The sequence below is a fragment of the Hyla sarda genome, chromosome 2 (genome assembly GCF_029499605.1).
Source record: "Hyla sarda isolate aHylSar1 chromosome 2, aHylSar1.hap1, whole genome shotgun sequence".
In the NCBI taxonomy this organism is placed as follows: domain Eukaryota; kingdom Metazoa; phylum Chordata; class Amphibia; order Anura; family Hylidae; genus Hyla; species Hyla sarda.
This window is the reverse complement of record NC_079190.1, coordinates 316,045,760-316,070,018: the sequence shown is the minus strand read 5'-3', so window position 1 is coordinate 316,070,018 and position 24,259 is coordinate 316,045,760. Positions and strand designations below refer to the sequence as shown.

General features: G+C 41.9%; 1 protein-coding gene across 1 annotated transcript in view; it reads right to left on the bottom strand.

Annotated features, from left to right (window-relative positions):
- Positions 1 to 709: 709 nt before the first annotated feature.
- LOC130356349 (synaptotagmin-2-like) overlaps positions 710 to 24,259 on the bottom strand; it is a 169,431-nt gene continuing 145,881 nt past the window's right edge. The window contains exon 9 of the mRNA XM_056557741.1: positions 710 to 8,178. Within this exon, the coding sequence (XP_056413716.1) occupies positions 7,972 to 8,178 (207 nt within the window). The 3' untranslated portion in view covers positions 710 to 7,971. The remainder of the gene's footprint in view (positions 8,179 to 24,259) is intronic.

Genomic DNA, 24,259 nt, shown 5'->3' with positions numbered 1-24,259 from the left:
TTTGGAAAAATCCAGATATACGACAACCAACGATTTCCCCTGGTCCAGTCTGGAGCTCACCTCCTCGTAGAAGCTAATCAGGTTAGTTTGACAGTCATGAATGGGTTAATTTTGAATATTAAGTGGACATATTTCCATCACCTGTCATGCCTCATGAAGCAGCCTGCGAAACGTGTTGCATCTTGGGAAAAAGAAACCTGTGTATGCTCTTACCTTTAGTCTGGTCTGTTCAGCGCTGTGAATGCCCACCTTCTCCCGAAGCAAGTTCATACCAGATTCCATATGTATTAAGCTTAGACCAGTATACTTCCTGTGCTAAGTAGCTGAAAAGGCTACTGCCTAAACATGTTCTGCTTATGTGACGGTGTTGTGTTTTAAAACAAACATGCTACCTGCTTACATTATCAGTAAGTTGTTGCTTTTCTACACACTTTACTATGGGACCTCCTCGCTCTCCTTGATAACAACTATTTCATATTTAAGTCTCTTTTCACACCTATGCATTTGTGGTATCTAGCCGATGTACCAGTTGTTTGTGGCATATTATATAGAAAAATGCCCTCTTCCAGGTCACGGTCGTAATTGGCTATACATATATATTTCTAATATTGCGTAGGGACGCCAAAAGACAAATCCACCCAGGGTGCCTTGCAACCTAGTGCTACTTCTGACCTACTAACTGGTTATAAAAAGATAAACCTGCACCACATTTGTTTAAATAGTTCTTTATTAAGTTGACATCTTACAAAATAACAAAGACAAAACAATATTTTTACACAAACATTAAACATTTTGAGGTGAACAGGAAAGCATAGCCCATAAGATACCTTCCAATAATATCACCTCCTCCATTTTCAGAAAACACTGAGACAAAGACAATAAACATGCATATTTATTCTGAATGTACCCCTTCCCAAGGTACACTTCTCTTAAATTATGGCTTTTATATCATAGCAGAAATTCTTATACAGACAGCACAAGACACAAGAAGGATTCATCCTTGGGCCAGGGAAAAGGCCATAATCTATTGCATGGATAAAGGTCCATTAACATTTAGCAGTTTACGAGACATCACCCAGACATACACAAGTTGAAAAAAAATTATTAAACACTGACCCGCCCAATTTCAACATGTATTTATATTTTATATATATTTTATATATATGCATGTATATATATATATATATATATATATATATATATATATATATACACACATATACTATAGACTCTAATTCCTCTTTGCATGCATACATTCAAAAATATAAATAGAAAAACTGACTCCTAGATGTATCCAAAAAACTAGTTTTCAGAACCTTTATATTGCCTATATTATCAAACTTATTCTTCATGAGCAAAAGGCTATGTGCACACATGTTGACAGTGGCTGATTTTAAGAAAAATTGGCACCAAAGTGAAGAGGGCAAAGACAGTTGCCAGTGGGATGCATTTAATGCCAAAGAAACAAGCCACACTGCTTTAGCAGGGTATTTACAGGAAATATAAAGCCCAAGATGTCTGGCTACAAATTTGCTTTAAAGGGGTTATCCAGGAAAAACATTTTTTTTATATATATCAACTGGCTCCAGAAAGTTAAACAGATTTGTAAATTACTTCTATTAAAAAATCTTAATCCTTTCAGTACTTATGAGGTGCTGAAATTGAGTTGTTCTTTTCTGTCTAAGTGCTCTCTGATGACACGTGTCTCAGGAACTGTCCAAAGTAGAAGCAAATCCCCATAGCAAACCTATTCTACTCTGTGCAGTTCCTGAGACAAGCAGAGATGTCAGCAGAGAGCACTGTTGCCAGACAGAAAAGAACTCAACTTCAGCAGCTGATAATTATTGGATTTTTTTTAGAGAAGTTATTTACAAATCCGTTTAACTTTCTGGAGCCAGTTGATATATATATAAAAAAGTTTTTTCCTGGAATACCACTTTAAAATGAGAATGGTGCACATTTTTCATTAAAAACAGGCACATGTAACAGTGAAGGTAAATGCTTAAATAGCCTTTTTGGAAACCTGTTTATACAATGACAAAATAAGGGTTACACAGTACATGTGAATGTTCTTTGTCCTAATGTTCACTATGATATTTGAGATAACAAGAAATGTATCATGGCAGTAAACAGGTTAAAAGATGAGTAAATTTTTGGTCTCACTCAATATGTGCAGCACACACCTATGCCCCATGCTGTTATGTATAAATTGTTACATGCATACTATATACAATATATCAAACATACATTCAATTCCTAACCACCCATACACTTATTTGAACATAGAGAATGTGAAGTATGTGCCACAGTGCTTAGCATGCATAATATAGCTGCTTTTCTCTGTCTCCTTTCTTCATTCATGTACAATTATTTGCCTTGCTCCTATAGCATTTTATCTTTATTATCTTTATAAATTAAAAAATACACTCCACCTTCTGTTTCACTACTTCTGTCTATTATTACTTTTGACTGTTTCTTCAAACAGTACTGAAAAAAATCAAACAATTACAAAAAGAAAATAAATAAACTCCATTTTCTTATAATCCAAGCGTAAAGTAAAATATATTGCTGAACCAGGCCTTAGTTCTACAATGAATCACATTTGAACATTGAATTTCTTGACTTTTCGGTATTTTTATGGCTTGAAATGTTATTTTGAAATGAAGGATATTTAACACCATTAGTTTGCCAACATAATACAATACGGCTGCATTCACATCTTGACATATCCATTGAATTCATACAATACAATCCTTGAAAATTGTATAGAGTCGTATATCTAGACATATCCATTGACTTCTATTAACAAATCGTATCTAACACATGCACCCATTTTAGTCCATTTACATTTTTTGCCCGATTTTTTGTCGGATGGAAGATTTTTTGTTCAGATTAAAAAACAAATTTTTATTTATCTGTTTTTTTAACATCATTGTCTATGCAAATCATATTAAATTGTTTCACTGTACGGTTCAATCCCTTCTTTAATTGGGCACAATAATTTTTTTTTTTTACACATGCGCAGTAGTCTGTCTGTCTAGGTCGGTCTGAGTGGAACCATGAAGACACCAAAGAAGCTGGTAAGCACAATACACCTTTGATGTGCATAGTCTACTGTATTCACCTTGATCTGTACTTGTGGAAAGGGCAATTTACATTGGGTATTTATCAGGAGTAATGGTTCATTCATGTAGCCATTCACTTCCATCACTGTTGGCAGCACATTGCCTATTTACACAGGAAGATGTTCTATATACCTGTATAAAAGATGAGATCAGCTGACTGCAGGGCATTTTACATGGGGCAATAATAACCACGTAAGGACCTTAAAGGGATACTCTGCTGCTCGGCGTTTGGAACAGACTGTTCCAAACACTGGAGCCAGTGCTGGGAGCTCATGACGTCATAGCCCCGCCCCCTAATGATGCCCCACCCCATCCCCTCAATGCAAGGATAAGGGAGGGGGCGTGACAGCCGGCATGCCCCCTCCCATAGACTTGCATTGAGGGGGCGGGGCATGACATCATGAGGGGCAGGGCTATGACGTCACGATCTCCCGGCACTGGCTCCAGCGTTCCAAACGCTGAGCAGCAGAGTACTCGAAGCTTTGTTTTGGATGAAGGAATCCAGAACTGCATCTAACTGTAAAAGAAAATATATAAATTTAAAACAGAGCAAGGTCTTCATAAAACTCAAAGGGGAGAATTTATCAAGGGTGGTGTAGGGGAATGATTTTTCTATTATTTTTTCTACTATTTGTGTGTTGGTAATGTGTACGTGCACCAAATTTATTAATTGGTTGCATGGCAAGTGATAAATATGGTGCTAGTACACTTCTTTTTTTTTTCTGAATTACACTTGAGTACACTACTTTGTATGGTTCCCCCTTTACAACTTTTTCTGCAACTTTTCTGCTTTCCACAGCCAGTTTTGTAAGCCAGGTCAGGGCTGTAGAGCTGCGACAAATTGAGGGCTCTGCAAAAAATTGTGCGACTTTTCACCAAAAGTCACACAAAATAAATTCATGACCACTGCAGAAAAACAGCTTGATTTTGACATACCTGCACAATCATGAGAAAATTGTGTGCTTGAAAAGTCGCTAAAAAGTCATTGCATTAAATCTAGAGACACATTTAGAGTCAAAATATAGTATACATACAATGATAAATTCTCCCCGAAGTGCTTAAATAAAAGGCCTTTTAGTTACAGCCCTAACAAAAATACAAAAATGAAAACACATTTTTCAATCTGTCTCTAACACTCTTTGGTGACACCTCAAAAAGGTGCAGCATTCAAGTCATACTTTGTGTTACAAACATTTTTCATATGTATTCTGTAGTTGCGCAAAACGTTTTTAAAACGATAGCCAATAAGAAGATTTTGGCTGCAAAACAAAGTTGTTAAAATAAATTGCAGCATATGCTTTAAACTGCACCCTACAGACAGTTTTTTGACAACATTTTACAGATTGTATAATGTGTATGTAGTAATAGTAATAAAAAGACACAATCAGTGGCCTCAGTGTTCTCTTCATGCACGTACAGCATGTGATTGCTGAGACCAGTGATAGACTGCAGCATCACGGAAACAATTGGTGTCACTGCAGCAAGCCTAGCTGTGGACACTATAATGGCAGCAGGGCTCAATTTAGGGGTGAGTAAAGCCTTATATCTTTTTAGTATCAGTTTCAGCTTGTATTACAGTGTCCCTTTAAAAAAATAACTTTTGACATGTCACAGAGACATGAAGAAAGCTTTGATCGCTGGGATCTTTGTCCAGTTGCACTAAATGGTCCCATAGACTTCTAATGGAGCCATCTTGTGCAACTGGTCAGAGAACAATGCAATCCAGGAGATGAAGCACACAGGCGGGTGCTTCTCTGATCCTAATGATCGTGGGGGTCTTTGCATTAAAACCCCAAATGATCAAAACTTTTGACAAAAACTTTTGACATGTCTCAGAAACATGTTTTGTTTTTTAAATCACAGGTACATTTAAATTGTTCTATATATTAGCACATTTTGCCAATTCAATGAAGACTATAAAAATAAGGCAGGTTGTAAGATGCTTTAAAGGACATCCGCAGCCCGTTAACACTTATCCCCAGTATAGGGCATAAGTGTTTGATCGTAGGGGGTCCAAACACTGGGGCCCCCCCGCACAGGGCTGCGGGTCTCCCATCCAGGAGGAGTGCCGGCCGCAGTATGACGTTGCAGTCGACACGCTTCATCCATGTAACTCTATAGGAGAGGCGGGGAGGCAGTGTTCGTGCCTCTCCCATAGAACTGTATGGGGACGGGGTGGGGAGGGGGCGTAACCGTCTACCTCTCAGGTTGACGCTACGCGCATTAGCACTCATTAGCCCCGTTTAGAAGATCAGGGGGGTCCCAGTGGTCGGACCCACCACGATCAAGCACTTATCCCCTATCCTGTGGATAGGGGATAAGTGTCAAACGGCTGCAGACGTCCTTTAAATATTTGTAAGTACCTTTTATTTTATTACATTAACAGCTTCATGAGTGCCAACAATAATCTGTTTCTAATCTAATAACAGGAGCAAGTAGATTCTCATCCGGGTCTGGGAGAAACATAGTAGGGAATAATAGCTCACTGCTCTGCTCTCCATGCATGGCCAATGATGATTATCTCCAGTAGTGCAGTGCACCCTGGGACATGAAGTCCACAAAGCAAACACTGAACTGTAGTGCTTGTGCAAAGAATTCAAACTGATGGCCTACAAAGTAGTCAGTTTGCATTTTCCTACATGACTTAACAGGAAAAACAGCAGGAATACATATGTAAATCTTCTTTTCTAAGCAATTGCTGTATAAATAGTGCATAAAAGCTAAAAAGAACTTATAACTTTAAGTGTTGAGCTACAAAATCTGTCACCAGTGTCACCTGCACTAACCTGTCAGTACCGATAGATAGTGCAAGTGACACTGATGACAACGGTACTGACCTTGTCCCGTTCAGTGGCGGGGATCTTCGGTAATCTCCTCCATTAGCTCCGCTCTGGGCACCCGGCTTGGGGCATGGGTGGAGCTTACTGACATCACTGCTGCTGTTCTCTCACAGCGGGACCCAGCAGGGAGCAGAAGTGACATCACTAAGCTCCGCCCATGCCCCAAGCCGCAGCTGCTCTCTGCAGCGTCTCGCAGCAGCGGTGACATCAGTAAGCTCCGCCCGTGCGCCAAGCCGGCTGCCGGGACTAGAGCTAACAGAGGAAATTACTGAAGATCCCCGCCATGGAATGGGACAAGGTAAGTACCGTTGTCATCAGTGTCACCTGCACTATCTGTCGGTACCAACAGGTTAGTGCAGGTGACACTGGTGACAGATTTCCTTTAATATATCAATAAACTCTTCTATGGCTAACTTACAGACATAAATAATGTATTTAAACTTAGTGTTTTTTATGCATAATAGATTAAAGGGGTACTCAGATAGGGGATAAGATGTCTGATCGCAGGGGTCTTGTTGCTGGGGACCCCCGCAACCTCTCTGCTGCACCTGGCGTTGATTGAGAGCGTTGGAGGCTTGTGACGTAACGGCCATGCCCCCTCCCATAGACTTGCATTGAGGGAGCGTGGCTATGATGTTACGAGCGGACGTGACCGTGACGTCACGAGCCTCCGCCCCGCATCGCTAGTTGGATGTCTGGGGTGCTGCAGCCTTTGGATAGGGGATAAGATATCTAGGGGTGGAGTACCCCTTTAATCTGAAGTCTACATAGATGTATTTCTAGTATGCTTAGCCCATTTATCTTTATCAAGTCTGAATTATTTTCTAAACTCACCACAATCTTTGTCATTAAACTGTAATATTATCTATGAAATAGAGAAAATATATTTCTAAAAATAAAAAAATACATCAAAGTGACAAAATAAACAAATTATTTTTACCTTTGTTATCTTTCATAGTAACACTTACAGGAGACACTTTTTCCTTGCTTTATGCTAGTTGTCGCTATTTTGGGTTGACAACTTTTGATCTACAGATCTACAAATCAAAATATACTTTTTTATCTAAATTCTAAAAACATAACTGCTCTGACCTGTGTCATCCTTATAGGCCACCTCTTCTTCTGTCCATTTACAACAACCAATGGCTTTGTGCAGCATTTTAAATATTTTCTGTTGCCCGGTAAGTATTAAGTAGTGTCATTACCATAATTATTGTAATAGCTATTTCACTATGTCTACCAGGTCTTGCCATGTTATATTGGTGTACATCCTAATAAGCAATATTATGTTGGTGAGTATGCACTTTACCTTGTTACATCTTTGTGAAGAGGTTTGTTGGAAGACATTTCAATGAACAAGAGTAAATGAGAGCCAATGTAGCACTCTCATTAAAATACAGCAAAAACAAAAGAGTAACCATTGTGAGGTTAATCTTGTTGTAGTGACCTCATAGTTAAGTATAATGTGTACACATACTACAGGAAATATGAATCTCGCTTTTGATATCAAACATAAGGAAATGTCTTTCATCCTTCAAGTTGTAAGCATATGAACTGTTTTTCAATCCTTAATAAATGCCTACAAAAAGTTATGAAGTATATTTCTTAGCTATTATTCATTTAATGCAGATGGATATTTCATTTACACTATTTACTGTGTTAATGATGGTGACTGTATATATTAATATATTTTAAACACATATTTTTGGAAGACTAATATGTCACACAGTTTTTCTTTAACTTGTAAGAATATAAAATTGCCTAGAACACATAAAAGAGTGAGGCATAGCCCAAATATGATTTTGAAGTTGACCCCAAGAAACTTCAAAAACATGTACACCAAAACTGCCTTTTTCATTGATGATACTTCTTTATGTGTTCATTAAGTCTTGGCTGCTGTGTTGTAGGGAGAGCCTGGGGGTTAGCAGAAGGTGCTTGTTGTCTGCATAGCAGAGTGTGAGGGTCAAAAGCAAGGAATAAGGGAAAAAAGATGTGTAAAGGGCTCATTACTTCTTGGAGCCCAGTGCTAGGTCCACTTCCTCTTCTGGCTTAAGTGGGTGCCACTGAGCTATGGGACGTCGTGGATTGGCCAGCATGTCAGACCAATGACGAAGTTCAGTTCCTGTGGCACTGCATCCAACAAAGACCTTGCCAATTGCTTCATTCTTACCCAGCTTGTCATAGTCCAAAACAGTAATTACAACTTGCACTTTCTAAGGGAAATCAAAACAAGGAAAAAATGTTATCCAGGAAATAATAAAATGTCCCATAGTTATGACATAGAAAATAATTATTGCCACATTTAATGCAATTATAACATTAAAGGGTACCTCTCATCAAATAAACTTTTGATATATTTTAGATTAATGAATGTTGAATAACTTTCCAATAGCATGTTAATGAAAAATATGCTTCTTTCTATTGTATTTTTCCCGATCAGTCCTGTCAGCAAGCATTTCTGACTCATGCTGGAGTCCTAAACACTCAGAGCTGCCAGCCTGCTTTGTTCACAGCTAAACAGGCTGTGAACAAAGCAGACTGGCAGCTCTGAGTGTTCTCCTTTGTGAACAAAGCAGACTGGCAGCTCGTAGTGTTTAGGACTCCAGCATGAGTCTGAAATGCTTGCTGCCAGGACTGGTAGGGAGACCCCTAGTGGTCATTTCTTCAAAGTGGAAAATTAAATAGAAAGAAGCATATTTTTTAATAACATGCAATTGTAAAGTTATTCTGCATACATTAATCTATAATATATCAAAAGTTTTTTTTGATGAGAGGTACCCTTTAACCCCTTCATGACACAGCTAGTTTTGGCCTTCATGACCCAGTCCGTTTTTTCTCTGTCTCTTTAAGTGGTAATAACTTTGAACTGCTTTTACCTGGCAAAGTGATTCAGAGATAGTTTTTTCAAGACATATTGTACTTTATATTAGTGGTAAATTTTTGTTGATACATGAAGCGATTTTTGTGAAAAACTCTAAAATATTGTGGAAAACTGGAAACATTTTCATTTTTCTATGTTTGAAACTGGGTGCATTCACACGGAGTAATTCAAGAGGAATTTACTCGAGTAATTCCTCTTGAATTCTCCGCTACAAACTAATGCACATCTTCTCTGCCCATTGACTTTAATGTTATTTCCGCTGGCCTGTTCACACTGCGGAAATTCTGCTAGCAGAATTCCGACACTGAATTCCTTTCCGCTTGAAGAAAGAACATGTACATTCTTCAAGCGGAATCCGCTAGCAGAAATCAATTCAAGTCAATGGTAAAAAAAAATTTCGCCCAACATCGTTTTTTGATGCGGAATTCGTGGACAATTTGCGCGCAATTTGCATGCAAATTTCCCGCGAATTTTGCGCGAAAATAAAATTATTTTTTCCGCCTGTAAATTTTTCGGCGTGAATTACTCTTCATTTACTCCGTGTGAACACAGACAAATAGTCATGCCAAATAAATGTAGTTATTAATTCACATCCACAACATTTCTACTTTATGTTGGCATCATTTGTTAAACATTCTTTTACTTTTTTAAGACATTAGAAGGCTTATTTTATTATGAAAATTTTTTCTAATTTTCTACTAAATTTTTAATATATATGTGTATATTGTACATATATTTATATACACACACATATATATATATATTTTTTTACTTCTGTACAACAGCTCCCCCTAGTGTCTAATGCACAAAAGATGCAGCAACAGGTTTAGGACACTAGGGGAAACTGTACAACTAAACAGCTCCTTTACATGAAAACATTTTTTTTTACATTTTTTACTCTTGCTTCACCCAGAAGTGAAGCATGCAGGTGGGCACAGCGGGCACAGCCCTTACATTACTTATTAGGTGTACTTCCAGTACTTATTAGTTCTTTTCTTTTTGAATTTCCTTTCTGTCTGACCACAGTGCTCTCTGCTGACACCGCTGTCCTTTTTAGGAACTGGCCAGAGAAGGATAGGTTTGCTATGGGGATTTGTTCCTACTCTGGACAGTTCCTAAAATGGACAGAGGTGTTAGCAGAGAGCACTGTGGTCAGACAGAAAGGAAATTCAATAAGAAAAGAACTTCCTCCTGAACATACAGCAGCTGATAAGTACTGGAAGGGTTAATATTTTTAACAGAAGTAATTTACAAATCTGTTTAACTTTCTGGCACCAGTTGATTTATAAAAAATATATATATTTTTTTTTCTTTCACTGTGTGAATCTGTTTATTGGTTACTGTTGTTTCTATGGCATTTTTCCTATTACAAGCCATGTCATTATTTGATCATATGATTCACGAATATATCCAGGGGGATGTTATTTTGGAAAAAATATAATATTACAGGTTATGGATTTATGGGGATAGAATGTTGATCCAGGGATTTATTCTGATCGCTATAATGTAGTCGGGAAGGAATTTTTCCTGTTTTTTTTTCCCTTCCTCTGGATCAACACAGTAGTGTTCTAGGTTGAACTCAATGAACTCTTGTCTTTTTTCAACTTTTGTAACTGTGTTACTATCATTAAGAATGTGGAAATGTTTTTTTTTATACCTCCAGACAATTTCAGAGCCCAAGACTACAGCAATCATGATACAGATTTACCTGTAGTCTCTTGGGCTAGAAAGTTGCCAGGAGATTAACCCCTTAAGGACTAAGTCCATTTCCACCTTAAGGACCAGAGCATTTTTTGCACATCTGACCACCGTCACTTTAAGCATTAATAACTATGGGATGCTTTTACTTATGAATTTGATTCCGAGATAGTTTTTGCTACTTTAACATAGTGGTAAATTTCCGTTGATACTTGCATCATTTCTTGGTGAAAAATAAAAAAATGTCATGAAAATTTTGAAAATGTTGCATTTTTCTAACTTTGAAGCTCTCTGCTTATGAGCAAAATAGACATGCCAAATACATTATATATTAATTCACATATACAATATGTCTACTTTATGTTTGCATCATAAAGTTGACATGTTTTTACTTTTGGAAAACATCAGAGGGCTTCAAAGTTCAGCAGAAATTTTCCAGTTTTTCACAAAATTTTCCAAATCGGAATGTTTCAGGGACCAGTTCAGTTTTGAAGTGGATTTGAGGGGCCTTTGTATAAAAAATACCCCACAAATGACCCCATTATAAAAACTGCACCCCTCAAAGTATACAATATGACATTCAAAAAGTTTGTTAACCCTTTAGGTGTTTCACAGGAATAGTAGCAAAGTGAAGAAGAAAATTCAAAATCTCCATTTTTTACACTAACATGTTCTTGTAGACCCAGTTTTTGAAATTTTACAAGGGGTAAAGGGGAAAATGCACCCCAAAATGTGTAACCCAATTTCTCTCCAGTAAGGAAATACCTCATATGTGAATGTAAAGTGCTCTGTGGGTGCACTAGAGGGCTCAGAACGAAGGAGCGACAATGGGATTTTGGAGAGTGAATTTTGCTGAAATGGTTTTTGGGGGGCATGTCGCATTTAGGAAGCTCCTATGGCTTCATAGCAGCAAAAAAAAACACATGGCATACTATTTTGGAAACTACACCCCTCAAGGCACGTAACAAAGGGTATGGTGAGCCTTAAAACCCCACAGGTGTTTGACGACTTTTCGTTAAAGTCAGATGTGTAAATTAATTTTTTACAAGAGGTTATAGGAGAAAATGCCCCCCATAAATTGTAACCCCAGAAGAGAAAGAGCACCATTGGGCTTTTGGAGAGAGAATTTGTTTGGAATGGAAGTCGGGGGCCATGGGCATTTAACAAAGCCCCCATGGTGCCAGAACAATGGACTCCCCCCCCCCCACATGTGACCCTATTTCAGCAACTACACCCCTCACGGAATGTAATAAGGGGTGCAGTGAGCATTTACACCTCACTGGGCTGTGCAAATGAAAAATTCAATTTTAAATTTTCATGGACCACTGTTCAAAAAATCTCTCAGACACCAGTGGGTGTAAATGCTCACTGTACCCCTTATCACATTCCATGAGGTGTGTAGTTTCAAAAATGGCGTCACATGTGGGGGGGGGGGGGTCCACTATTCTGGCATTATGGGGGCTTTGTAAACACACATGGCCTTCAATTCCAGACACATTCTCTCTCCAAAAGCCCAATGGCGCTCCTTTTCTTCTGAGCCCTGTAGAGCACCAGCAGAGCACTTTACGCCCACATATGGGGTATTTATATACTCAGAAGAAATGGTGTTACAAATTATGGGGGGCTTTTTTCCTATTACCCCTTGTGAGAATTTGTGAAAAAAAAATTGGGATAACACCAGCTTTTTTCATTTTCACGAAAATTCTTCAAACACCTGTGGGATGTTAAGGCTCACTATACCCCTTGTTACGTTCCGTGAGAGGTGTAGTTTCCAAAATGAGGTCACATGTGGGTGTTTTTTGTTTATTTTGCGTTTATGTCAGAACCGCTGCAACGATAAGCCACCCCTGCAAATCACCTCAAATGTACATGGTGCTCTCACTACTGAGCCTTGTTGTTGTGCGCCCGCAGAGCATTTTACATCCACATAAAAAATAGTGTAAAAAATAAAAAAAAGTTTACAATAACATGCTGGAGTAGACCCCAACTTAACCTTTTTATAAGGGGTAAAAGGAGAAAACACCCCCAAAATTTGTTAGGCAATTTCTCCCGACTACAGAAATAACCCATATGTGGCCCTAAACTGTTGCCTTGAAATACGACAGGGCTCTAAAGTGTGAGAGCGCCATGCGCATTTGAGGCCTAAGTTAGGGATTTGCATAGGGACGGAACCAGATGCAAGAAGTAGACTTGCCTGGATACCAAAATTACCCTACGGCAGTGTTTCCCAAACAGGGTGCATCCAGCTGTTGCAAAACTCCCAGCATGCCTGGACAGTCAATGGCTGTCCAGCCAGCAATACAGGGAGTTGTTGTTTTGCAGCAGCTGGAGGCCCTGTTTAGGAGACAGCGCTGTCCCAGAAGTTGTTCATTTTTATTAGGGGGGGGGGGGGCTAACTGTTCAGGGGTATGTGCATATGTAGTGTTTTAGTTTTTAGTCTGTGTAGGTGTAGTGTAGTGATTTTAGGGTACATTCACACAGGCGGGGGTACACAGCGAGTTTTCCGCTGGGAGTTTGAGCTGCAGTGGAAAGTTTGCTGCATCTCAAACTGTAAGCCCCCGCCCGTGTGAATGTACCCTGCATTAACATGGGGGGGGGGGGGGGGGGGGGGGTTGGGGGAACCTCCAGCTGTTGCAAAACTGAAACTCCCAACATGCCCTTTGGCTGTCCATGCATGCGTGGGGTTGTAGTTATGCAACAGCTGGAGGCACACTGGTTGCAAAACTACAACTCCCAGCATGTGCGGTCTATCAGGTACTTTGAAACAGCTGGAGGCACTCTGGTTGCGAAACACTGAGTTAGGTAACAAACTCTCAGTGTTTCGCAACCAGTGTGCCTTCAGCTGTAGCAAAAACTACAACTCTCAGCATGCAGTGACAGCCGAAGGGCATGCTGGGACTTATAGTTATGCAACAGCTGGAGGCATACTACTATAACTTCTAGCATTCCCTTTGGCTGTCCGTGCATGTTGGGAGTTGTAGTTATGCAACAGCTGGAGGCACACTTTTTCATAACTACATAACTACAACTCCCAGCATGCCCAGACAGTTGTGCCTGCAGCTATTGCAAAACTACAACTCCCAGCATGCTGTTTGGCTGTGCATGCTGAGAGTTGTTGCTAAGCAACAGCAGGAGGCAAACAGTGCTTAAATCCTGCTGTTGGAACCCTCCGCCACAGACCGCTGGGACCGCCGCCTCAGGAGACCGCCGCCGCCGCTCGGGACCACCGCCATACCGGACCCCAGGTGAGCCTTCCCACACCCCCCACTGCCAATCACCCCCTCCCTCCACCGCCAATCACCCGCTGATGCACCCCAGCAGGACGGGTAATTGGTCGGCTGGTTCGGCCGACTAATCATGCCGATTGTGAGATGGCACCACAGTAAGCCAACCTGTTTAGATTGGTAGAAATTTTGTTAATTGGTCTGACAACATCTGTATTCTGTCTGCATTTACAACTGCAATAGTCACTATACTTTCATGTGCTAATAGCAAACCAGAGACTTTAAAATGAAGTAAATCTATTGCAAAAGTAAAGTTTAAAGGCACAGTGATCAAAAATCCATTCATCTGGCTAAAAAGCTGTAACATCCTACACTGTGATAAGGAGACTGTATTCTATTTCATGGAATCCAAGTGTCCAGAGGTCTCATTCTTGCGCTACAGGAACAACTCAATTGACAAAAAGGTCAATGGAGTTCACAGGGGACACCAGGTTAGCTACACCACCCTGCTACGTGACATATATAATTCTTATCATTCCTGTGGTCATCAAAAAGTGACTGCAGTTCTGGTGGTGACTGGAGTATAAGACATGATGTAAGAGCAGAATAGTGATTGCAGCTCTTTAGGTGGCTGGTGTATATGACGTGAGGTAACAACATAATAGTAAGGGCAGCTGTGGAGGTACCGTATATACTCGAGTATAAGCCGAGTTTTTCAGCACGATTTTTCGTGCTGAAAACAACCCCCCTCGGCTTATACTCGAGTGAACTCTCCACCCGCAGTGGTCTTCAACCTGCGGACCTCCAGAGGTTTCAAAACTACAACTCCCAGCAAGCCCGGGCAGCCATCGGCTGTCCGGGCTTGCTGGGAGTTGTAGTTTTGAAACCTCCGGAGGTCCGCAGGTTGAAGACCACTGCGGCCTTCGACATCATCCAGCCCCCTCTCACCCCCTTTAGTTCTGTACAGGACTCACCTCCGCTCGGCGCTGGTCCGGTGCTGCAGGACTGTCCGGTGAGGAGGTCGTCCGGTGGGATAGTGGTTCCGGGCTGCTATCTTCACCGGGGAGGCCACTTCTAAGCGCTTCGGGCCCGGCCCCAGAATAGTCACGTTGCCTTGACAACGACGCAGAGGTACGTTCATTGCCAACGTACTTCTGCGTCATCGTCAAGGCAACGCCTCTATTCTGGGCCTGAAGCGCGGAGAAGAGGCGCCCCCAGTGAAGATAGCAGCCCGGAACCACTATCCCACCGGACGACCTCCTCTCCGGACAGTCCTGCAGCACCGGACCAGCGCCGAGCGGAGGTGAGTACTGTACAGAACTAAAGGGGGTGAGAGGGGGCTGGATGATGTCGAAGGCCGCAGTGGTCTTCAACCTGCGGACCTCCGGAGGTTTCAAAACTACAACTCCCAGCAAGCCCGGACAGCCGATGGCTGCCCGGGCTTGCTAGGAGTTGTAGTTTTGAAACCTCTGGAGGTCCGCAGGTTGAAGACCACTGCGGGCGGATGATGACAAGAGGATGATGAAGGGAGGGTGTGGGATGATAAAGGGGGGGGGGGATGATGAAGGGGGGGTGTGTGGGATGATGACAAGGGGATGATGAAGGGGGGGGGGTGGGATGATTACAAGGGGATGAAGAAGGGGGTGGGGATGATGACAAGGGGATGATGAAGGGGGGTGGGGATGATGAAGGGGGGGTGTGTGGGATGATGATGAAGGGGGGTGGGGATGATGACAAGGGGATGATGAAGGGGGGTGGGGATGATGACAAGGGGATGATGAAGGGGGGGTGTGGGATGATGACAAGAGGATGATGACAGGTGATGATGATGAGGGTCTGGATGATGACAGGCGGTGATGATGATGAGGATGTTAATGACGGGGGTCTGGATGATGACAGGGGGGGGATGATGTATTTCCCACCCTAGGCTTATACTCGAGTCAATAACTTTTCCTGGGATTTTGGGTTGAAATGAGGGGTCTCGGCTTATACTCGGGTCAGCTTATACTCGAGTATATACGGTACCTGGAGTATAAGACATGATGTAGGAGCAGAAGAGTCACTGCAGCTTAAAGGGGAAGCATAGGAGGGTGTGGTCACCGGGTATGTCAGTGTGTGTTTCTGCCTTTGAGTAAGATTACAGTTTGAGTAATATGTTTTTTTGTTTGATTTTTAAATTTAACTACTGTAATAAAATTTTAAAACTTTTCTAAAAAAAAAAACATTATTATTGATCTTTAAGCCATGTTTTCTGGATGTTCCATTTTCATCATAGTAATGTATATTTTGATAGCTTTGACATTTCGGCACACAATAATACCAGTTTTTCTGTAAATAATGCCGCCGTGTACCCACAATTATTCATGCCCACGTGCTCCCACAATTATTGATGCCACTGTGCCCCTCAATTATTCATGCCACCATGCTCCCCAATTATTGATGCTACCGTGCCTGATGGGAGTTGTAGTTTTGTAGCAACTGGAGAGTCACAGGTGGGGGAACACAAAAATTTACCTGAGAGTTTGTCTTCCCGTCCCAGGTCCCACACTGCTCTGGCTTCTTCTAGTCAGGCCTGGCCAAAGCAGATGATGCAGGCACCGCAGAAGCGCCAGGCAGGGAGCAGAGTGTTCCGGGCTGCGACTATTCATTTGTATCAGCGTCTTAGAGACTCCTATATTAATGAATGAGGGGAGAACCGGTGGGCAGTCCAGATGACTCGCGGCTGTGGTTCGGATCTAGACCACGGTTCGCCTTTAACGGGGAAAGGATGGAAAGGGGGAGGCTCAGCAGTGTTTTTTTTTGTTTTGTTTTTTAGGTGCAGTGAAAAAAAACTTATCCCCTATCCAAATAAGTTTGGATTGAGGCCCCGGCAGTCTGCCGGAAGCAGCTGTTCCGACCCCCGCAGGATCTCTATGGGATACATGGAGGGGGCATGCCGGCTGCGGCTCAGTGCGGGGGGAGGGGGCATGCCTCCTTCCAGCAGGTTGCCGTGGCCCCGTTCAGGAGATAGCGATGGGTCTCAACGGTTGGACCCCCGCGATCTATAACTTATTCCCTATCCTTTGGATAGGGGATAAGTTATCTTTCACTACAGAACTCCTTTAAGTGGTACACCAGGGACCAGCTCTATATGGAGAGCTTTGGGTGACCAAGTTGGTGAGTATCATGTATTTCTTTATTTTTACTACACCTCCCAGGAAATAACTGCTGTCACTGCAGCATCCCCAAAAAATGTTTTGGAAGTCCTGGATGGAGTTTCAAAGTTAAGACCATGAATAAAATGTTTGGGATCCTCTACAGCAGCGGTACTCCACTGGTGAACCGCGGTCTAGATCCGAACCGCAGCCGCGAGTCATCTGGACTGCCCACCGGTTCTCCCCTCATTCATTTGTATAGGTGTCTCTAAGACGCTAATACAAATGAATAGCCGCAGCCCGGAACACTCTGCTCCCTGCCCGGCCGCCCGGCGCTTCTGCGCTGCCTGCATCATCTGCTTTGGCCAGGCCTGACTAGAAGAGGCCAGAGCAGTGTGGGAGCTGGGACGGGGAGACAAACTTTCAGGTAAATTTTTGTGTTCCCCCACCTGTGACTCTCCAGTTGCTACAAATCTACAACTCCCATCAGGCACGGTAGCATCAATAATTGGGGAGCATGGTGGCATGAATAATTGAGGGGCACAGTGGCATCAATAATTATGGGGGCACAGGGGCATGAATAATTGTGGGTACACGGCGGCATTGTCGGGGCACAGTGGCATCATTTATTGTCGGGCACAGTGGCATCATTCATTGTTTTACGGTAGTGTTTGTTAAAATTATATTTGGGGACATAGTGTGTGGCAGTAATATACCAGGGATATAGCGCGTGGCAGTAATATTTTCAGGGGTATAGCATGTGGCAGTAATATACCAGGGGCACAGCGTGTGGCAGTAATATATTCAGGAATAGAGCATGTGGCAGTAATATTCCATGGGCACAGCGTGCGGCAGTAATATATTCAGAGGCACAGTGTGCAGCAGTAATATATTCAGGGGTACATCATGTGGCAGTATTATTTTCAGGGGCACAGCTGTGGCAGTATTATATTCAGGGGTACAGCATGTGGCAGTATGATATTCAGCGGCACAGTGTGTGGCAGTATTATATTCAGGGATACACAATACGGAAGTATTATTTTCAGGGATACAGTCTCTGGCAGTATTCAGAAAATACAGGAAACAGTAGGTTTACATCCTCCAGACTTCAGTAATTTTGCCTATTTCCTTCATGGCATAGCGTGTGGCAGTATTATATTCAGGGGTACATCATGTGGCAGTATTATTTTCAGGGGCACAGCTGTGGCAGTATTATATTCAGGGATACACAATACGGCAGTATTATTTTCAGGGGCACAGTCTCAGGCAAAATTACTGAAGTCTGGAGGATGTAAACCTACTGTTTCCAGTATTTTCTGAATACTGCCAATTTCCTTCATGGCACTGCGGCCACTAGGTGTGAACCAGGCCTCAGCGCTTTGCTTGGACCTTTACCAGTGGCAGACCTGAATAAGCGGACCCTCACTAAACATAGTTGAGTACCCCTGCTCAACAGGTTCCTGAGGAAGTTGTCTTAGGACATTGGAACATGTGGAGGTTTCAGCTGCGTGCTCATCTATCTGCCCTGAACTTCCCCATCTGGTTTGATGTCTATGATCTGTGACCCTTTGTATTTGTGAGGTTGTATACCATTATTATGTATTTGTTGTAATCTAATATGGCTTGGTTTCACTGACCATGATTTTAGTTAACACATAATTATACACCTATAACCAGTCTATTGGGGGTAGATGCATAATGCAGTATTGGGGTTTGAGTGCCCTTGGGGAGGAATCCATGGCCCCTACCCCATGTGGAGTTTTTTGCCCTTTCATGGGTACTTTTTAATTGGTTTTAGAGAGTTTCCTTGTATTTTGTACCATGTGTAATTAATAAAAAATTTAAACTTTTATGATTTGGTGTGCACCATTTTGGAGTGTTTTCCTTTTTTTCTTCTTTTGGAATTGTAAATATTATTCCAACATTATGGTAGCAATTATTATTAACTTATTTGTTTGAGCCCCCCCCCCCATTCTTTATATTTTGGATTGACCTCTACAGGTAATATCATTTTTCTCAATGCCCTATGTTTATTCAGCTAGTTCTCTTCTTCTAGTGCCTTGTTACTTTTTCACACATTCCCATTTCTCTTTTCCGCCTTCCTGTTCCTTATTCCCTTTCAATTGCTGTACTATTATATTTCTGCAAATTATTTTAATTGAAAACTAATACAATTTTTATTTGAGGAAAAAACTCTTAGTTTTGTTATTCAAAACATAAATATGTCTGAATTGACATCAGTTTTTTAGATTTGGATATCTTTTAGGTTACATTCACATGTGACAAATTTGGTGCATTAATCTAAATAAGATTGTTTTGACAGCAAGGACATATATTTCTACAGGCCTGTTCAGATGAATGAGACAATGGCCCTCATTTACTATTCTAAACCCGACTTGTTTTGTCGTTTTTTTTTGTCGCATCTTTGTCTGCGACATGTCGCAGACATCGTGCGCCAGTCTGCGACATGATGCAACATTTTTTCCCGACGGACCCGATGTGGATTCTCCCAAACCCGAAAAAGCGGCGTAACCCGACATTTCTGAGCTTTCCCACGTATTTACAAAGGTTTCCAACCCGAATTTGTTAAATTGTTGTGGATTTTTCCCCGACAACTCAGAGGAGTTGGAAACCAAAACCTACAAAACCCAGTGCGACAAGCAGGATGCGACATAATAATAAATACCAGGGGAAAAAAGCAGTCGAGTAAGGAAGCAAGATAGACTTACAACCCGATTTTCTAAGTAAATGAGGGCCAATGTTTGTGAGAATTTACCCTGGTTTGCTACTCATCCTGAGTTATAAAGATCAAGTGAAACTTTAAGTCAATAGGGAACTGCAAAATGCCAAATCCACTTGTAGGTTTTCAGTTTGGCGTTTTTTTTATCCTTTTGGCGTTTTTGGGCTCCTTGGCAGTTTTTAACCTGTTAAGGACCCAGGACGTACCGGTACCTCCTGTGTCCGCTCCCATTCTATAATGCGGGGCCACGGCCTCTACCAACACCGTGGCTAATAGTGCGCAGCACTAATCGTGGTGCCGCGCACTATTAACCCTTTAGACACGGCATTCAAAGTTGAACGCCGCATCTAAAGTGAAAGTAAAAGATTGCCGGTTAGCTCAGGGAGCTGTTCAGGATCGCCGCGGTGACACATGGAGGGTCTCCTACCTTGCCTCCTGGTGTCCGATTGCCGAATGACTGCTCAGTGCCTGAGATCCAGGCATGAGCAGTCAAGCAGCAGAATCATTGATCAGTGGTTTCCTATGAGAAACCAATGATCAATGTAAAAGATCAGTGTGTGCAGTGTTATAGCCCCCTATGGGAGCTATAACATTGCAAAAAAAAAGTGAAAAAAAGTGAATAAAGATCATTTAACCCCTTCACTAATAAAAGTTTGAATTACCCCCCTTTTCACATTTACAAAAAAAAAATAAAATAATAAATAAAAATAATAAATAAAAATAAACATATGTGGTATCACCGCGTGCGGAAATGTCCAAATTATAAAAATATATCAATAATTAAACTGCACGGTCAATGGCGTATGCGCAAAAAAATTCCAAACTCTAAAATAGCGTATTTTTGGTCACTTTTTATATCCTATCAATGCATAAATGGTACCACTAAAAACTTCAGATCACGGTGCAAAAAATCAACCCTCATACTGCCCCATATGTGGAAAAATAAAAAAGTTATAGGGGTCAGAAGATGACAATTTTAAACGTATACATTTTCCTGCATGTAGTTATGATTTTTTCCAGAAGTACGACAAAATCAAACTTCATAAGTAGGGTATCATTTTAATCGTATGGACCTACAGAATAAAGAGAAGGTGTCATTTTTACCGAAAAATTTACTGTGTAGAAACGGAAACCCCCAAAATTTACAAAATGGCGTTTTTTTTTTCAATTTTGTCTCACAATGATTTTTTTTCTGTTTCTCCATAGATTTTTGGGTAAAATTACTGATGTCATTAAATAGAATTGGTGGCGCAAAAAATAAGCCATTATATGGATTTTTAGGTGCAAAATTTAAAGAGTTATGATTTTTTAAAGGTAAGGAGGAAAAAACTAAAATGCAAAAATGGAAGAACCCCTGGTCTTTATTTGGTTGAAAAACGACCTCTTGTCGAGACTTTGGCATTTTTTCGGGAAAATCTTGGCGTTTTTCTCCCATAGAAGTCTATGGGAGTGAAAAAACGCCATGTGCGTTTTAACTTTGGCGTTTTTTCAGGCGTTTTTTATTCTTTTTTGGACTTCTGCGATCCAAAAAAGTGATGGAGATACCTTTTTTTATTAAAATTTCATAGGGTACCATTAAAAAATAATAATAAAAAAGATAATGTAGTGATGGAAAAAATTGTATTTAACGAAATGTATCTTTATTCTAACAAAATTTTAATTCATTTTTAAACAGGGATCAATTTATGTGGGTGGGTAGGGCACTAAAAATATAGCCGACAATAATAAAAATGTAGTGTGTGTGTTTTTCACTTAATTTTTTTTTTTCTTTTAGGTAGTACTACTCCCAGCATGGAAAACACTGTTCCATAATGGGAGTAGTAGTAGTACCTGTACTAATTGAAAGATCGCCGGGGTCTGTTGCGATCCTCCTGTATAATGTATAGATGCGGCTGGCCGCTTTTCTATGGTCCCCTGCACTGACGTATATATACATGTATTCATATTTCCTGCAGAGAGCTGTGATTGACCAGATGGTTCCAGTCCATCACAACTCTGTGGGAAATATGAATAGGTGTATATATACGTCAGTGCAGGGGACCATAGAAGAGCAGCCGGCCGCATCTATACATTATACAGGAGGATCGCAACAGACCCCGGCGATCACAACAGACCCCGGCAACAGGACTAATATTTCCCTCTTTAAGTTCTTACACAGTGTGTTAGTGCTCTTTTTAGCTTTACCCACAGTAGTAATATCAACCACATAGTTAATTAAAAAAAAAACACTTGTTTCCCTTACGTCCTAACCAGCAGCACAAGTGGGGTGTTCTGCCCCTGTGAAGCTGGCAGGACGGTGGAATTTTTAATTCCGCCCAAGTAATTAAAGACATAATTAGACCCCCATATAAGGCCTCCTCCCCTAGGCCACATTGCTTTTTTTCTGTCCTGTGCAGGACAGCAGGATGGTGCAGGCTCTGGCTTTTTTAACAGAGCCTGCATGGATTCCCTTTCCCCCTCTTTTATATGTGGGGAAGGGGTTGTTTTATATAGGTTTGCAGCTTGCTGCTCCCGCCCCCCCTTTTTTTGTCAGCTTGGACGGCATTCTGCGCTGTCCAGGCTGACATTATACACTTGACTGTCTCTATGACCCTGGACTCCGGTCCGGGCTCGTGGACGCAGTAAAAAAAAAAAAAAATTGAAAAAATTCTTATTTGCGGGTGACGCTGTCCGGGGTTCCGGTGATCCCCCTGCTTACTCGGGCAGACCGCCCTTACCTTTTTTTCTCTTGCTGTCTCCGCTCTGTGTCGCTCCGGTCCTCTGCTGAGTGCAGGGCCACAGACCGAAAGTGCGTCATCTGACGACTTCCGGTCCGGCTTCGGAGCCTCCAGCGCTGTTTGCGCTAGTTTTAGTAAGAATTTTAGTTAAACATTCTAGATAGCTTCCCCTTCCAGGGTAAGGAAGGGGCTCAAAGTAAAAGCCATTACTTTTGGATCGATTTTAAAAATCGATCTGCTAGGTACTTTTACTTCCTGGAGGGGCGGGGCTTATTTTAAATTTGCTGCCCTCTCCCCTATTTAAGGCAGCACTGGCTTTCATTTGGCCTCTTGCTGCCTTTCTAGCCTGACTACACTTAGTGTGGTCCCTGCTATTCTTGGTTTTGTAACGAGCGTGTCTATTTGTCAATAGGTACACTTTTTTCGCTTGCGCTGCAATGGTAACTGATCTGGTCTCTTTCTAACCTATTGTTCTTATTTCCAGAACTATGTCCACTCCTCCGTCGAGTGATCCATTCTGGTGGTCCCAAAACCGCTTCAAAGAAGCGCCATCTAACTTGTGCTGACTGCGGTACACCGCTGCCTGATTCATATGAATATAACAGGTGTCCTGGATGTCGTCCACCTGCTAATCCGGCTGAACCTACAGTCCAGGACATGTTCATCTGGATGAAGGAATTCATGGGGAATTCCAACAACGAGATAAAAAATTCCCTCGCTCCTAAGAGACTTAGGTCCGAGTCTGGTCCTCCTTCTGTGGAGGAAGATTCTGTTATGTCCGTGGGCGATCAGTCAGAACAGTCAGTAGAGGAAGTAATCCCTCCGCCTCTTTTTCCTGCGGAAAAGACGCAGAGATTACTTAGATCCATCCGATCAAGGGATCAGGATGTTGATCAAGGGGAAGCCTCAACATCCACCTCTAGAGGACCATTGGTTTTCAAAGTGGATGACACACTTAGGAAGCTGATGAAAGCCGAGTGGAAGCACCCAGACAAGCCTGCTGTTGTCACCCGGAGGTTCAAGCTAATGTATCCGCTATCAGAAGCTGAATCGAATTCCTGGGTTCCACCGCCAAAAGCGGATATGGCAGTTAACAAGCTGTCCAAGAGAGTGCTAGTTCCTACGGATGATGGCAGTAACCTCCAGGACCCCCTTGACAGGAAAGTGGATTCCCTGCTAAGACGCAACTACAGTGACCTCCCGACTTACGATGTCCCCGACATATGATCATTTCAACATACGATGGCCTCTCAGAGCCCATCGTATGTTGAAGGCAGCATCGACATATGATGCTGCTGTGTGTCGGGGCCATCGTACAAACAGCTATCTGACAGCGCTGACAACTTCAGCAACTGACAGATAGTTGTTTAATGTGCCCCGTTCTGCCTCCTGTTACTCACATGCTGTCCTGCTAACTCACGCAGGCTTCCACTGTGAGCTCTGTGTAAGCCCCCCCCCCCCCCCCAGTGCAGCCATAGCCAATAGCCTGCACATCTTGCTGCAGGCATCCAATGAGCTGCTGGCTGCCCTCCCCTTCCTTTCCTATAGAGCTGTAGTCGGCAGGATTGTAATGGAGGACATTCTGTCCCCCTGAGGGTATTTAAAGAACTGTAAAGTACTGTATGCGATGTCACACATCACATACAATACATATACACACTATACACCCCATACATCAATGTTTCCCTATCAGTGTGCCTCCAGCTGTTGCAAAACTATAACTCCCAGCATGCCCAGACAGTCAATGGCTGTACATGCAAGCTGGGAGTTGTAGTTGTGCAACAGCTGGAGGCACCCTGGTTTGTTAAACACTCCCCATACACTCCACATACAATGGTCATCCCAGAACCAATTAGCAGTTTCCCACAGAGATATGTATTCAACATACAATGGTTCCTAG